Source organism: Ptychodera flava, unplaced genomic scaffold (genome assembly GCF_041260155.1).
Source record: "Ptychodera flava strain L36383 unplaced genomic scaffold, AS_Pfla_20210202 Scaffold_74__1_contigs__length_588402_pilon, whole genome shotgun sequence".
NCBI classification, from domain to species: Eukaryota; Metazoa; Hemichordata; class Enteropneusta; family Ptychoderidae; genus Ptychodera; species Ptychodera flava.
In genome coordinates, this window is record NW_027248396.1 from 246,057 (window position 1) to 263,289 (window position 17,233).

Here is a 17,233-nt window from a genome sequence, read left to right on the forward strand (position 1 = left end):
TACAATACATAGTACATATACTACAAGTGGCGACGAGGATAAAACATCAGTGACCTTAGAGTGCAAAGTGCATTGTTCGCGCAACGTGTAAGTTGTTTCGAACAAAATCGAGGTCGGAGAACGGAGAAAAAGCGGCAGATTCAATTCGGACGATCAAGCAGTTAGCGAGGAAGAGTGCCACGCCGTCGAGCGGAACTTGGGCAGAGGATCGGAACAGTGGAAGCGATCCAGTAGCGAGAAGTAACTTCAAAGTAACTCGAAAAACTTTGAACAGTTGTTCTACGCAGTGCAGTCGGGGAAAATCTCAGCGAATCTGAAGATTTAAGACTGTGTCACCCGAAGTTCAAGTTTTCAAGTACATTCCTTTGTCTTAAGCGATAAAGTAAACAAGCGATAATGGCCAACGCCCGAATAACACGTGCTACGACTGAAGCTTTCGACAAGACGAAAAGTACTTTCAAGTCTTACTACAATAGGATGGAGAGGTTCTACCGTGTCAACGGCATCACGGAGGAAGAAAGCAAGAAAGATGCTCTTTTATATTGCATTGGTCAAACGGCTTTCTCCGAGTTGGAGGATATACTCCTGCCAGCAAAACCAACAGACAAGTCGCTAGCAGAGATTGTGGCGTGCTTGGAAAAGTACTACGATCCAGCGCGGATGGAACTTGCTGGAGCTTTCCATTTCCTGAAGCGGGACCAGAAGCCAGGAGAATTGGTGCAAGACTACATAACCGCGTTGAAGCAGAAGCTGCGAGACTGTAACTACTAGGCGTGCTGTCAAGGCAGAATTTTGCGGGACAAACATGTAACGGGACTGTACAACTCGAAAATTCGTCAGCACTTCATGACTGTGAAAGACATTTCAGAGTTGAGTTTCGTCGAAGCGTGCGAGATCGCGATATCGATGGAAACGGGACTGCACCAGTCGAATCAAATGGCGAAGGACACTTCAAGTAAAGGGACGATCAGTAAAGTAGTAAGCAAACGTGACTCTTCTAAGACTATACAGTGTTATAGGTGTGGAAATAATCATTTGGCTAAAGATTGTCCACACAAAAATGTTGAGTGTCATAAGTGTTCTAAACGTGGTCATTTTGCAAAATTTTGTAAGTCGAAACAAAAGGGCAAAGATAACAAAAGTGGTAAAAAGCCGAAGTCTGGTAAGTCAAAATCAGTAAAGGCTGTCACTGAAGCAGATAGCGACAGTGATGATTCCAATTGTAATGTGTATCATGTTGAGTCCTCCATTAATATGAATGTAAGTGGAGAAAAATCTGGTTATTATGTAAACTGGATGTAAATGGTAAATCAGTGTCCATGCAAGTAGACACGGCAGCTGACTACAGTATCATGTCAAAGTCAGAGTATGACAAGAATTTCCGGAAAATTCCTCTGAGACAGTCGGGAATTAAATTGAAAAGCTACACTGGCGATACAATTTCCGTTAGTGGAGAAATTTCGGTCGAAGTGAGCTATGAAAGTCAGCGTGTCAACTTGCCACTGATTATAGTCGATCACCCTGGTAAACCAACATTACTTGGGCGAAACTGGTTGCAAAAGTTGAAATTAAATTGGGGTAAGATTTTTACATGTGTAGCTGAAAAAGCTAACAAAGAAAGCGGTGATTGTATGACCGGTAATACGAAAGACAAACTTGATTTAGTCTTACGTAAGTACAGTAATGTGTTTTCCGATAGCTACGATGGTATGCGTGGGCACAAAGCTCACATCCGTGTGAAAGAAGGCGCCAAGCCTGTGTTTCATAAACCTCGTAGAGTTCCATATGCGCTCAGGAAGCAGTGGAAACAGAGTTACAAAGTTAGAGGAAAACGGTGTAATCGTTAAAGTAGACCGCTCTGAATGGGCGAGTCCTATTGTTGTCGTTCCCAAATCGAATAAATCTGTAAGAATATGCGGAGACTATAAAGTCAGTATTAATCCGGTAGTTGAGGATGAGCAATGTACTCTGCCAACTACTCAAGATTTGTATGTTCAATTGTCAGGGTCAAAGGTATTTTCACGATTAGATTTGACGCATGCGTATGCACAATTGTCAGTTGATGATGAAAGTCGGAAGTACTTAACCATCAATACTCACAAAGGCCTATATGCCTATACTAAGTTACCGTATGGTGTGAAGTCAGCACCAAAGATTTTCCAAAGTAAGATGGATTGTATCTTACAGGGTATTCAGAAATGTGTATGTAAACAAGATGATATTCTCATTGGAGGAAATAATGTTCATGAGAATCTTGATATTTTAGAGGAAGTCCTCAGAAGATTAAGTAATAACAATCTTCATGTTAATTTGTCGAAATGTGAATTTGTCAAAGCAAGTACTGTATATCTGGTTTAGAATACAGTGGTGAAGGATTGAGACCTGTAGAATCGTCATTGCAAGCAATTAAGCAGGCTCCAGTCCCAAAGAATGTCGCACAGTTGCGATCATTTCTGGGTATGGTACAGTATTACCATCAGTTTTTGCCGAATTTAGCCCAAACTTTACAGCCACTCCATGATTTTTTAAAGAAAGGAGTTGGCTGGAAGTGGTCTGAAAAATGTCAAAACGCGTATGAAAAATGTAAAGCAAAGTTAAGTAGTGAAACTTTACTAGTACACTATGATCCAAATAAGAAGCTAAAGTTAGATTGTGACGCTTCAAGTTATGGTGTGGGAGCTGTTCTCTCACATGTATTTGATAATGGTGATGAAAGACCAATAGCGTATGCCTCTAGAACTCTAAGCCCGAGTGAACGTAACTATGCCCAAATTGAGAGGGAAGCACTTTCACTGATATTTGGAGTTAAGAAATTCCATGATTTCCTGTATGGGAGGAAATTCACTTTGGTTACGGACCATAAGCCATTGCTAGCAATCTTAGGTCCAAAATCAGGTATTCCTACCATAGCAGCTGCAAGAATGCAAGATGGGCACTGACTCTGCAGGCATATGACTATGATATAGAGTATCGTAACACACGAGCACACGCAAATTGTGATGCGTTGTCAAGACTACCAAGTCCAAGCACACAAGGTGCTGAGGACAGTGTATTTGCTGTTAGCGTAATAGATGAGAGTTTCCCAGTTTTAGCTGATGATATTGCTAAGGAAACCAAAGTTAATCCACTTCTTAGCAAAGTGTATGATCTTGTATTGAATGGTTGGCCCAGTTATTTCAAAGATATGTCTGAGGCACTTAAGCCATTTTATCGTAGAAGAGATCAATTGTCAACGGAACAAGGTTGTATTTTATGGGGTACTCGAGTAGTGATTCCAAAGAAGTTTCGTGAAAGGTTGTTAGACGAGCTTCATTGGGAACATCCTGGAGTATGTGCCATGAAAGCACTTGCCCGTAGTCATGTATGGTGGCCAAATATTGATGCGGATATTGAGAGTAAAGTGAAAGCATGTTCAGTTTGTCAGCGAGTAAGACAAATGCCAGCTAAATTACCTTTACACAGTTTTCTCAGTTCTATCTGTTCGAGACAGGCGAAAATAAATGTGACCAGAATACCGGTGTATGTTTGGAGCTCTCTTTTAGACAGAATGCATATATAACATTTGTTGAGTTTCTGGCGTCTCAGCACTTGTGTTGGCCTTTCGTTTTTCAGGAGTACTTCAATGACTTGAAATTTATCCTGCCCAGAGCAAAAATGACAAACGAATGTCATTCCCTAGGATTTTTTGAAGGACAATTTCCGCATACATCAATAATAGTCTTGCACATACGCCTAGCTGTAAATTGTGGCCTAATTTTTAGGTAAATCGAACTATTAATGGCTATTGAACAATTAACTTCTAAAGATAAGCATAGACGTATTAGAGGCATAGTATAAAATATCAAATGGTATTGAATTACAATAGATGTGTTTCTAAAACAACGTTATTTTATTGCGTGTCTTTACATAATAATGATATTAATAGTGTAGTTTGTAATACACATTTGGCTAATTCTTACTTTTGAATTATTTAATGTATACAAGAGGAGTACATGACAATTGTAATCTCGTTTATATAGCAGGTATACAGTCCAAGTAGAAGGAAGATGGATTTAATGAAATTTGTACTGATTGTGACGTCGATGTTCATTCACCAGGCAACGCCCGAAACCACTGAACATCCGACAATGACAGGTAAACATTATCGCATTAGGTGGCGGATGCTGGGGAAAATGCTCACCAATTCCCTACATACATTTTGACAAAGATCTGACCGGAATAAAATGCCTTTGACAATGTGTTTTTTTTTGTCTGAACCATCTCTTGCTTCTAAATTTAGTGATGTAAAGTTGATAAAATACGAGTAATGATTAAGTTATGTTTTCAATCGATCATCGAGAAGCCAGTCAAACTGAAACTACCCTAACTATTTTTTCATGATTTCTTTATCACAGCCAGCTGTAGCCAGCAAGTTGAATTGTTTGGCAAGAAGATCATAGGCTTGCCTGTATCGCCATATGAAAATTACATGCGGTGTGAGTATGCCATTAGATCGGCGCCAAATACGTTCATTGAGGTGAGTAAGCTGCATGTGTAACAAGATACGATCCTTTGTGAATTATTAGCTGAGCATTTCTTAGGATGATCACACGGCTGTAAAGTGCATAAATCTTACACCCTACAATTCGCACACGCTTTACAGAAGTTTATGCAACCTAATGCATACCAGTGTCAAATTATGCAAATTAACCAAATGCATAGCATATTCTATTCGTAGAGTTCAGACCGATCTTACCTCATTGTTTTGAAACTTCTTAAAAAACAGCACTGGACATAAACCTTGATATACGTTCAGTATATTTACACATACTGACGAATATGGAACACAATATATTAATTGTGTATCTTGGTATATGGAACATTCCAATATCTTGATATGCATAACGTATATCTATTTATTGGAGTATACGTAATGCAGATCTCTGCACACCAAGTGTTGACTGTACTTATGCATTTTTTTAGTATAATTATCACATGAACTGGCCCGAATAGCCACCTGTGTGACGTGGAGCAGGACGGAGAAGAAATCCGAATTACCCCTGTTTTACGTCATCAACCGGAACTTTTTTCATGCATGGTACCGTTCATACATGCATGTGTTGCGACACAAACAGATTTGTTGCGATCGACGCCGTGCTAGCTCGCACGTTAGGGGCTTATTTTTACAAAAAGGTGACCCGATAAATCCAGACATGGAAACATAGAAGGCATACTTGTCCAATGAAATTTCGAGTCGCTAAAACTATAGCTTTTCCCGAGAATCGAATGGAGATACCGACGATCGTTTTATTTTAATGGCTAAGTAACGTCGCGGCTCCAGTCGAGTCGTGTAGGCTCAATGTGGACGTCGTACCTGCCGATCCCGGTTGGCGATAAAACCGAAACCTACAGCTCAACGTAAGTTAAACTTAATAAATGAGTACAGTATAATCTTCGGGAAAGCAAAACAGAAGGCGCAAGCATAAAGTCATTAGAGTAACAACGATCAATTTCCAATTTATTTAATTTATTTATTTCGAACGGCATAAGGCTGTAGCGAAGACATAAGCTGTCGAGCTGTGTGCAGCGCTGTGGAACCCCATGTACTTCGAAAGCTGACTCAGACAACACTCAAAACAGAGTTTCCGTCAAGTAAGAAAATTAGGGTGTGTCCACGGGCGAGATATGTGTCACTGCAAACATCAAAGTCCGTAAGACGAAAACATCGACGACCGAGATCGGGATTGACGAGTTGACACCGGCAGACACCGGTGACGGCAACGTTGCGGGCACAAACATGCAATAAGTGTGTCATCGAACGGAATCTTTCGCGCTCGCAAAGGTCGTAAACTTGTGTGTGATATTTTGAAAGCCACGGTATCTCTGAGAAGGAGAATTACTGTTTCGATCGGGTCGTTGCATTAACTTCATAAATCTATTTGTAAATATTCTAAGTAACTCTGAATACTATGGTTATTCGTCGCTAGCACGGTGAAAGCTATGTCCGCCGATGGCTAACTTGCCTTGTCATCGGTACAGCGCGAGACAATGATTGACACGCTCACGTGACCGAATCCGTATGTCTGGTTGGTGGAGATACCATTTGATGTATCAAATTTCAGCTTGATGGGATTTATGAATGAAAGTATCTCCTGGGTGACGGGCCGCTTTACTCTTTAAATGAAAGTACTCCGCGTAAGTAAAACACAAATCGCGACGAAATTCATGCAATTTGTTACGATAATTTTGATCCATCTACGTCAAAAGAAACATAAGAAGACTGTTCATGTGATAAATATATAATCCCATAAAACTCGTGTTTTTCGCGGAGCCGCACAACTTCTCGCCTTCGGCTCGAAGTTGTACGGCTCCGCGAAAAACACTCGTATACGATGACGTCAAATAGAGAAAAATACCATGGGATTATATATAAGTACGTGTATGCTTAACATATTTGACACATGTACAGATTAGGTATATGTGTATATAATGTTGTATATCTAGCATTTTGAAATGTACGAAGTTGTTATATTTCTTATATTTGATGTTCATAAAAGAACTGTTTTGATTAACACTGGACAAAAGGCCTGATATACGTTGAGTATATTTACGTACTTTGCGGTATATTGTTGACAATATTAATTGCATACGTAACGTATATTTTTGTAGATGGAACATTTCAATATGTTCATAGATGTAGCGTATATGTATGCAGATCTAGAGTTTACGTAATGCAGATATTTGTACACCAAGTGTGCATTGTACTTATACATTAGTATACGCACAGACAAATAGAAAACACAGACTGGCAACGCGGCAAGGCTTTTGTTCCATGGTCATCTCGGCAGACTATGCCCTTTTCATATTAAAATTAGCTTCACAGGTTATAGATTTTTTTGAGACTTTGTTCGTTGTTGATAATTGCACGAGTTTATGCAAAAGGTACGACGAGATAGCATCGTGCAGTCAGTCGCGTAGCAACCATACTTACTCTGTGAGCTCTCAGGGCAGAAACACTGCTTCACGCCTATAGCTGCAATAACTGTAGCCTTGGTTGTTGGTGGGGATTGGGCTTCTGTCGTGCGGCTCGCGCCTTAAGGCAAGGCGCGAGCCGCACTTGTACAGAAGCCCAATCCCCACCAACAACAAAGGCTACAATTATTGCAGCTACTTCACGCCAATGAAAACATAACACGCCCGTAGTTTAATAAGCACGTCCTTCAATGACCAACTTCTATTAGACGATATGACTGACCGTAAACCATTGAGTAAAACCAGAGAGTATCTATAGAAGATTTTCAAATTTGGTTGAAACACACTCATTTTATATTCATAAAAATGTGAGAGGAATTTTTAAAATGGTAAAACTCACTTTTCCGAAGCTAAAAACTTTCTCGTTTTGGCAAGCACGCCGATTCCGCCCAGAACCACTTGACAACAACAACACAAACTTTGCCGAACATACTTTCGCTTAAAAATTGGCGAAAATCCGGAAACTACCGAAGGGTGCATGGTCGGCATTCTTCGGAAAAGCGAGGCGAGAGCTACCTGAGCACAGTAAGTGAGGCTACCCACAATTCCCCTTGATGTGTTCACTTAGACATTTTTTGCTAAAGGCTTCTTCAATTTTATCAGTTTCTTAATAATTTTTAACTTACAATTTAAGCTCAGGATTATTTGTTAAAACTATGTTCCAAAATTATTGATTATGTTTAAAATTTAAGAGTAAATTGAATGAGAAGTCGATGTTCGGATGTGCTAAAAATTGTACACTTGCCAAGATAAAGTTATCAGCAACTAAGATGGTCTCATCGTACCACCTGTCAGACATGCAAATTTCCTTTGTTACGAACATTAAAAAAAGCGATACCATTTCTTTTGCCCACACAAGATGCAACTTATTTCCTTAGTTTCCTTGTAAATATTGTGTATGGCTGTCAAAAATATGTGTCAACAAAATTACAAAATTGCTATCTCCTCCACGGAAAAGGGGTTGATCTTCTCATTATTCACATTGAGAACTAAAAAATCATGATTATCAGAACTATTTGCCTGAATTTTGAAATATGAACCGAGTTGTTCTGTGCACAGAAGAAATATGCTTCAGTTTAGTGAGTGATCTCCGTGTGTACAGATCATGGAGAATTGTGGGAAGCCTCACTTACTGTACTGAGGCGAGGCGAACATGGATGGGTTACGTAACCGCTTGACGCCTTGAACAATACCCGTTGCAAGTCTGTGTCTATTTGTCTGTGGTATACGTACGTGTGTACTTAACGTATTTGACACATGTAGAGAATCAGTATATGTGTATATATTGTTGTATATCTAGACGTTTGCCCAGTGTAAAAATATACGTATCCACCCATGAGAACCTTTTCTGTCCAAAAAGAAACGGTGCGCAACTTGTAACGTGTTTAGGGATTATTATTAAAAATAATATATTTTTGCTTTGAACGACTTTTTTTAGCTTGAATTCACAAAAATGAAAGTGGAAGACTCTCCACAATGCTCTGCTGACAGGATAATTGTTTTTGATGGTGAAGATTCATCAAGTCCTCTCGTCGGTACATATTGTGGGAACAAAATACCGAAACTATTCACAAGCAGCGGAAGTCAACTTTTCATCGCATTTCAGTCGAATGGAAAAAATGTCGACGAAGGTTTTGAAATTAAACTTACACCGATTCATGATGACTTTCAATCTTCACGTCCACGAACAGAAATTTATGGTGAGTTCTTGTGTTACTTACTGTGGGTGTTACAAATTTCTACAAAAGTCACACATGAACTGTCAAAATATAAAGACGATATACTATTGTTCATCTTTGCTTCTCGAGAACTAACGTTTGGGCTCTATTTTTATACAATTCTTTTTTATCTACTTCTTGTTTGGGTTAGGTTTTGAGCTCTTTGAGTGAGCAAAAACAAAACAAAACAAAACAAAAACAAAACAAACCAAAACAAAACAGAAATAGTTCAGTAATAAATAAATAAATTATGTACTAATTATGTTTTTACTAAAGTGTAAAAACATAGATCGTGGTCATTTTTTTAAATTCAACAGTTTGCAAATATAGCGATTGTTTTCATGTAGAACCAAAATGTTTACTCTGATCCCCCTTATTCTCATTTTGTAGGAATGTTTGAGCAATTTGGTAAGCCTTTCAATTTTGGGGCACGTACCTGCTGACAAAAATTTTATATGGCGTCAGAAATACTGTCATATGACAATGCTTTATTCAGTAAAGCTTGTTTTACTATTGTTACCCTTCATCCGTAAAATTGTCAACTAATATATGTATTTTTTTAATACCGTACACAAAAAGTAAGGAATAAGCTAACTTAATTATTTCGCAAAATTGAAAGAAATAAAGAAATGTATCACTTCTTAAAACTTGTAGCATTCTAAAGACTTTTTTGCTGTCTCATCAAGTTTACGGATTTTTTACACAATGATCCCACTTTGAGATAGATGTTCACAAGGCAAAACTATACAAATAACGTCTAGTTGCTTTTACTCTGACATCAATGTTACAGCTGACGAAGATAAGTTCACCAAGGCTGGCGGAGGGCTAATATATTCTCATAGAGAATACCCAAATAGCACCGCCCTTGCACCTGGAGTTTACAGTCTAGATATTAGCCTGAAATATGGTTATAACCAAGTGTATATCGCCTTCTTAGATGTTGCCCTCTCGGAGGAACCGAAGAGTGGTGAGCAAAAGTATACATATTTGATAGTGAAAGTCAAGGCCGTAGAAGTAGGTCATTCTCCTCCATGACCGTGAGTTCAATTTGTCATGTTTAGAACTTTCAAGAAGGTCATGTTTAATACAAGTGAATGTATTTATAACTTCAATTAACAATAATTAGCATACAATTGAAATTCTAGATTATTCTGATATCTTCTCAATGGAATCGTTGTAGTATAAATACGGGACCGTACAGTGTTAGATTAGACCTCCGTGTTCAATTCAGTGTATTTCAAGACTATTTTGGACCTTCACACTCAAGCTAAATTTGCTCCGTGCGGTTCGAACCATCATGAAGCCTACAAGTCAGAGAAGACTCACTTCCCCACTCATCAGTGCCTTCTCCACTCAACTCCCTGGAGACTCGTAGCTAGGAGTTTGTACCATCCCGGCTGAGATAAGTAGTCTGTCTGTCTGTCTGTCTGTCTGTCTATCTGTCTGTGTTGGCACTAGGAATTTTTCATTGTAGCCAGTCTGTTAGTGTGGCTAAAATGATCAAATTGTTTTTAGCCTCAAGTTTGTACTTTCTTATCCACATGTTGGGCCAGGGCTGTTGTACAGTATACACTTTAATTCCTCAACAGATAAACCGCTGAGCACATTTTCTGCAAACTTTATAGCTGCAGATAATAATGACCAGGAGCACAGTAAAACTTCAGGTCCTTTGTGAAAGTTGTATGTCCTTCAATTAAAAAAGTATGGATTAAACAAAAATTCGTCTTAACCTTTCATGAATGCTGGTAAATAAATTGACCCCTCTCTTTATAGACAGGGACAAATAAACTTCTGTTTATTTTTAACTTTTATTATGACACAAATAACAAATAGAGTATATACATACATACATACAACAAATAGAGTTCTCGGAACAAAACTTGCACAACTAGTCAAGAAAAAGTCATCAAAGTCTAATCATTGGCCATAATTGCTCCTCTTTTTAATGTTTTACATGATTTAAAAACTGCTTTACATGACCATTACCTGGTGATCCGGATAAAATTACAGTGATTGCCTGACTACGCAAAGCATTGTCCATAAAGTATCAAAGAAAACTATTATTATAAAAAAATTGCTTAGGTTTTGAAAATTAATTAAATTCGTAAACTCAGTGAAAAATCAAAAGAGCAGTTCGTCAATATGACAAATCTATGATCAACCGACTCATCTGTTGTCTCACATTTCATACTTTCATACACAGACAAAAACCTTGCTGAAATTCGATCGACCATGGTCTAGACCGTGGTTCGTCTGTCTTTGTTCTCTTTTCGGTCGTTATCTTGTTCCTTTTTTTTATAAATTAGAAGCTATTTTAAACCTAGTTTCTCTCCCAGCTGAGAACAATCAATGAACTATTTGTGGTATGCAATCGTAGCTGCCCGCCAGCCGCATCGCGTGCATCGTACCGTGCATTGGTAACACATTTGCATTTTTTGGGTGTCTCGAAACTAGCAAAACCGTACACCACCGGAGTGTACAAACTGGGGATATTAAAACTTTTTTGCGCATGCTCATTTTAGCTCTGGGTAAAGTTTAACGCCATCTCTTCAGTCTGTCAGTTGCATGTTCAGGAACTCTGCCGTCGATCATCGGTCGACGTACGACAGAGCAAAGGCTAGATATTTAATGACTGAATATTTCGATAATCTGACCGATCTAAGGGTTATTTTGATACGTTAAAAGTGACTAAACCGGCGTGATTAAAGATGGTGCATGCTGTTTGGAATACGTTGTGCTGCTATGCTGACCGGCGTGAACTCAAATTACATCCTGACGCGACGTACGTGGTCAAATGTTTCGTACGATGCTTGCAGCGTTTATGCTGAAAAATTTGGATTACGGAAAATAACGTAGACTAATTTGTAAAAACGACTAGTAGGCTGCATAAATAATCCAGTGTATATTTTGTATCGATCACAATGAACACCCGCATGTCGAAAACAGTCGGTCTGGGATCGCAGGACTGACGTGACTTTCGAAGGCGTCTGGGGTCAATGATCCCAACACGGCATCCGGTCACGAGCTTTCTCCACGAGTGGCGAAGGCGTAGCAAATTTTTTTTGCCACATCGGACATTTATTCGCAATTTGAGACTGTGGCGAACGTTAGCGCGAAACCCTGTATGTATGTATGTGTTTGTAGCTAGCTAGCTAGCTAGCTAGCTAGGTAGCAAGCCAGGTAGGTAGCTAGGTAGGTATTATTGTTCTCATATGATTTATGACATTGCTTTATACAGTAAAGGTGTTTTTACTGTTACTCTTTATCCGTAAGAATTGTCTACTAATATATTTAATTGTACAAAACCATAGACGAAAAGTAAGGCATTAGGTGACTTATGGGGGCGCCGCAACCCACATTGCTTATTTTGCTCAAAATTACTCTGTTGAAAATATTTATTCAATTTTAATTAAGTTGTCAACCCAATATATTATAAATATTCATTTGGGTTCACCTTGTAGCTTGTCAAGCAGTTGAGAGTTGCGTGATAAAGAAGTGCCAATTTATGTAAATGTATGAAAATCACCCGATTTCCTGGCTTCTTTTTCGTCCCAAATTCGAAATTTCCAAAGAATTTAAGTCCATTCTGGCTTCGTCAAATTTTCTGAAATTTTCACATTATGTTCTTTCATGCTCTATGACAAAACGACTAGTTTGTTTGGCAATAAAGTTCTTACATTTTGAATAAGAGGCATTTTAATGTATCTTATCATGATTTTAATATTTTTTTGAGTTTCAGTCTTTATACCCTTGCCATTTTAGAAAGAGGATAGATAATGCCAAATAAAATAGTGTTTTTTTTTACATATACTCTTCTTTCAAGTGAAATATAACATTTCAGAAAATAGCCTCTAGTTTTTGACTTCATTAAATTTTTTATCGTTAATACCAAAATTGAAGTGTTTTACCCCAAATATATATCCACCTCACGCTTTGAGTAAGCACCTGCTACCATACTTAACTTTATAGTCTCTGCTTTTTGAAAACATAGTATAAGGGGGTTTCCTTGTCATCTTTGATGTGGAAAATTGCTTTGAAAAAACCGTGTTGGCAACATACAGCTCCACCTTAATTGTTTCGCAAAATTTAACTAAATAAATCACTTCCTAAAAGTAGTAGCTCTTTTTTTTGCTATCTCATCAAGTTTACAAATTTTGTACACAATGATCCCTCTTTGAGAAAGATGTTCGCATGGCATTACTATACTAATATGTCTAGTTACTTTCACTCTGATGTCAATCTCCACCTAGTGGTGGAGAGGTTGATTTGTTCAAATGAACATGTCAGTGTCTAAAATATGCATATGAGGTAAAAAAAGAGAAAATCAAGCAAATCCCTAAAACTCTGTAACCACCGGTCAGATTTGTTTGAAACTTCCTATGCAGGTTCTTTTTGGTAACTTAGTTATATATGTAAAAACTATGGTGAAATTTTGATGGTTGTGTTTTCACTGTTTGGGGGCAATTTTTTCCGTTTTTGTTAAAAAAATCGCCTCCTCTGAAAGCGCTTATCCCATTGCCTTGAAACTTTGTATGCATGATCCTTAGGTTAGACTTTGGTAGGGTTGTTCAAATTGTGGTGAAATTTCCATACGTGTATATTTGGGGCAATTTTCTCATTTTGGGTCCAAAAATAAATTTCTTCAAAAGTTTTCGTTGGATTGCTTTAAAACGTAATTCTCTTGATCCTACTGGTCAGTACGGTGAATCCCTTTAAAAAGAAAAAAAAAAGTCGAATAAGTAAAGTCACAGGTCTAGAATAAAAGTCCGAAGACAAATGGACATTATGAAAATGAAAAGAAATGTAGTCTTTAGAATCTACTCCTTTGATAAGAACTTCAGAACATGATAATGACCTCTACAGAAAATGATAAGGTATCTGCCACCAACAGAGACTGGGTAGCCACGGTATCTCTTAAGACGATACCGACGGATTCAAAGTGCGAGCTATTGCTTAGGCTGGCAGCATTCCAAATGCAAGCTATTGCATGTAAAAGTCAGTACAGTGTACATAGGTTTCTTGGCGCTATCGCCTACTCTTGTTGTGCAATTGTTTACAAGCTATATAGTCGGCCAAATTTCCATCTGTTAACATGAATTTCAGCCGAATTGTACACACTACCGAGATAAATAAGGCCATGCATGCATTTTAGAAAATTCTCACTAAATTGTGAGATATTGCAAGAATAGGATTAAAAATCGTTCGAAATTACAAAGTAGACAATTGCCCTTGCTACTGTGAAGGAGTAAGATTTCAGAGGATTTTGAGGAAATTTGGAGTCGCTGAATCTTTTCAAAAACATGCTGTGCTTATCTGTGACGTCACCCGTTACATGACCGGCAAGCATGCATCTGCTCGGTTTTGGTGCCATTGATTTGTACCTTCGGCCAATAAATGCACCCAAACTCATATATTCGGGGATTTGACAATTTTATTCTTAGGAACTGTTGCTTAGGTACTTTAATCCTTTAGAATCGCCTTAAACGTTTGACATTGATAGCAGAAGACAAATTACTTGAGAGTTGTACTATACCTTCATAAATAAATGGTCCCAAAATATCCATAATGCTATCTTTAGAAGGATTGACCTTGACCTAATGGACTGAGGATAAGAGGGTATAACCTTAGAAAATGTGATGTACACATTATTAGACTCTAATTGAGATGACGAAGAAATAAATCCGGTGGGCTTAGATCCATTTTGACTACTCAGACCTTCAGTCTAAGACGATCTGACATTAAATGCCCGTCTTTCTTACGAAAATTATAAGTAGGAGTACCAAATTGTTTGCCGGACGGGGATTGAGACTTGGGCTGAGATGATGATGTTACTTAAACTCTGTTAACTGTTACCATTTGATTTAATTTCTAATCTCTTTAGAGGAATTCTTTGATAAAATGGAGGATTTAAATGCTCCTACACTGTTGCAGTATAAAAAGGACTGGGGTAGTCATTTGACAAATAAAGTTTTATGAGTCAATGAATAATAATTGTAACATTGTATGATCTTCACATGCTTTCTCAGAAGAACACCAATGTTCAAGCATTTGTTCCTTTGTTGGAGTAAACTCAATAAAAATATGATCTTTAGCTTCCTCACAATATCTACATTTCGGAAGATAACCTTCAAGAACAAACTAATAGCCCTTGAAGATAAATTTTTCCACGGAATCATGATTTTTTCTGAGAGAATCAAATGTGTCGTGATTAAGCTCCTAAATAAATTCCAGTGGCTTGAATTTTGGACATGGGAAATGAATTACCAGTAACTTGGTAAACGTTGGCAAAACTTTGTCGAACCCACCATTTTTTTTTAAAAATCGTGGACGAGCCACAATTACTGTTACGACAGGAAAGGGTGGTAAAGACAGCGAATTTGTAGAAAATATATTTATTAAAACTAATAACTACGTATAGGGTAAACCTTTTAAAAAAGGACACAAATAATGGTACTTAAGCTGGGATGGTACAGATCTCAATAATTACACTCTCCGGCGTATTGAGTTTAGACAGACACTGATGCGTGAGAAAGTAAGTCCTTCTGTGCTTACCTGCTTGATATGGCTATGAACCGTGCAGACTTCAAAGAGCAAATCCAGCATAATTAAGGTCTTTAGTTAAACATTGATGTAAAAAATCCTTAGGTCTGGTAAAAAAATGTACCCCCAAGTACTGGGCAAAATGCTTGATATGCAAAAATGTATACATATAATGACTCTGTACATTTGTCAATTACATACGTTAAGTATACATGTGGGTGTACTAATAAAATGCACAAGTACAGTGTACACTTGGTGTGCAAAGATCTGAGTTACGTATACCCTTGTTCTGCATAGATATACACTGCGTATTTCAACGTATTGATTTGTTCCTTAATCAATGGTATACATAAAGTGTACCACTAATTTTATGTTCCGTGTACGTCAATATAGGTATTAAATATCCTGAACGTATATTAAACATTTTGCCAGTGCAGTATTTAGTTCTATAATATCTTCATTTGTAGTCAAAATGACCTGAAAAATGTTCTAATTAAATAATTAACTTGTCAACTGTAATTGAATGGGGGAATGAATCTATGTAAAATTCATTACAATATTTTCTTTCTTAAGATCCTAGTTGCAATGTAGAAGAAAACACCGGACGTGATGGTTCTGATATCAATACTGGATATGATCACCTAGTGAACAGTGTAGATGAGTGTTGTGATAAATGCAAACAATCTGAAGAGTGTGTTTCATTTGCATATGACAAGAGACATAACTCATGTTGGATGAAGAACGAAATTCCACGGCCTTCCTTTTCGGTGAATTTTGATTCAGGTAACAGTTGTCCCTTGATATCATAATGAAATACATATGAATATACATCCTTAGTAATGGTTACCCTGCAAATGTTAAATACTTACCACAAAATGATCTGCTGAGTATTGATTACTTAATTTTTGTGTTCTTCTAAGGCACTTAGTTCGGCCCTAATGGCAGTGAGAGTGGTGTGGCTTTTAGGCTTAGGACGCTCTGATGTTTCAATCTATTTTGACACTTTCACGCAGGCAAGCACGTGTATCAGTGCCACATGCGGACTCACAAACGCACGGAATTATGTATGTGTGTGTGTGTGTGTGTGTGTGTGTGTGTGTGTGTGTGTGTATGTATGTATGTATGTATGTATGTATGTATGTATGTATGTATGTATGTATGTATGTATGTATGTATGTATGTATGTATGTATGTATGTATGTGTGTAGGTGTGTGTATGTGTAAATTTTATAGCGTTAATTGCATATCAGAAAAATAGTACAAAGAATGGCAATTTTCGATACATAATTCACAGGACAAAGTGCTTGATATACGTTCAGTACATTTACGTACATTGACGTATATGGAACACAATATTAATAGCATACGTAACGTATATCTTTGTATAGGGAAAATTCAAGTACGTTGTTATGCGTAGCGTATATCCATGCAGATCATCAGTATACTTAACGCAGATCTTTTCACGTAAAGTGTACACTGTAGTTTTACATTTTATTAGTATACGTACGTGTATACTTCACGTATTTAAGATATGTATATATTGTTGTATATCAAGCATTTTGCCAAGTGTAAAAGTAGCCATTAGCAAATTAAGTATTGATCCAATTTCTTAATGTTTAGATTTTATACTTAAATTTTATAGCGCTCAGTCACACTTATAATAGTAAACAATCTTGTGCACAATTATGTAGAATGCTTACAGCTATTTTCTTAATGGATTTATAAACTGATATCTGGATGTGCTCATCTTATAAGCATGCCATAAAGTTTTCCGTAACTTTGCATCAGTGTAAGAAATGGCAAACTGACCTTGAGTAATATACATCTTTTTGAGTCCAACTTTTACCGCAAAAAGTCAAAATAAAGCGTTTTGGGGATGCGCGTCGCGCACTACACTGAGCGATCGCGAGCAAACTGAAAACGCGTTCAGCGCGTCCGCTGAGCGCACAGAACGAAATTTCAAA

General features: G+C 37.7%; 1 protein-coding gene across 2 annotated transcripts in view; it reads left to right on the forward strand.

Moving 5' to 3' along the window:
• The first annotated feature begins 714 nt into the window (after positions 1-714).
• Positions 715-17,233, forward strand: part of LOC139128852 (blastula protease 10-like) — a 28,281-nt gene continuing 11,762 nt past the window's right edge. Inside the window, exons 1-6 of one of the 2 annotated variants that reach the window (XM_070694559.1) lie at positions 715-978; positions 4,020-4,134; positions 4,395-4,516; positions 8,450-8,711; positions 9,520-9,696; positions 15,843-16,052. In XM_070694559.1, the coding sequence (XP_070550660.1) occupies positions 847-978; positions 4,020-4,134; positions 4,395-4,516; positions 8,450-8,711; positions 9,520-9,696; positions 15,843-16,052 (1,018 nt within the window). In that variant the 5' untranslated portion in view covers positions 715-846. The remainder of the gene's footprint in view (positions 979-4,019; positions 4,135-4,394; positions 4,517-8,449; positions 8,712-9,519; positions 9,697-15,842; positions 16,053-17,233) is intronic. The other variant, XM_070694560.1, reaches the window with a different exon arrangement.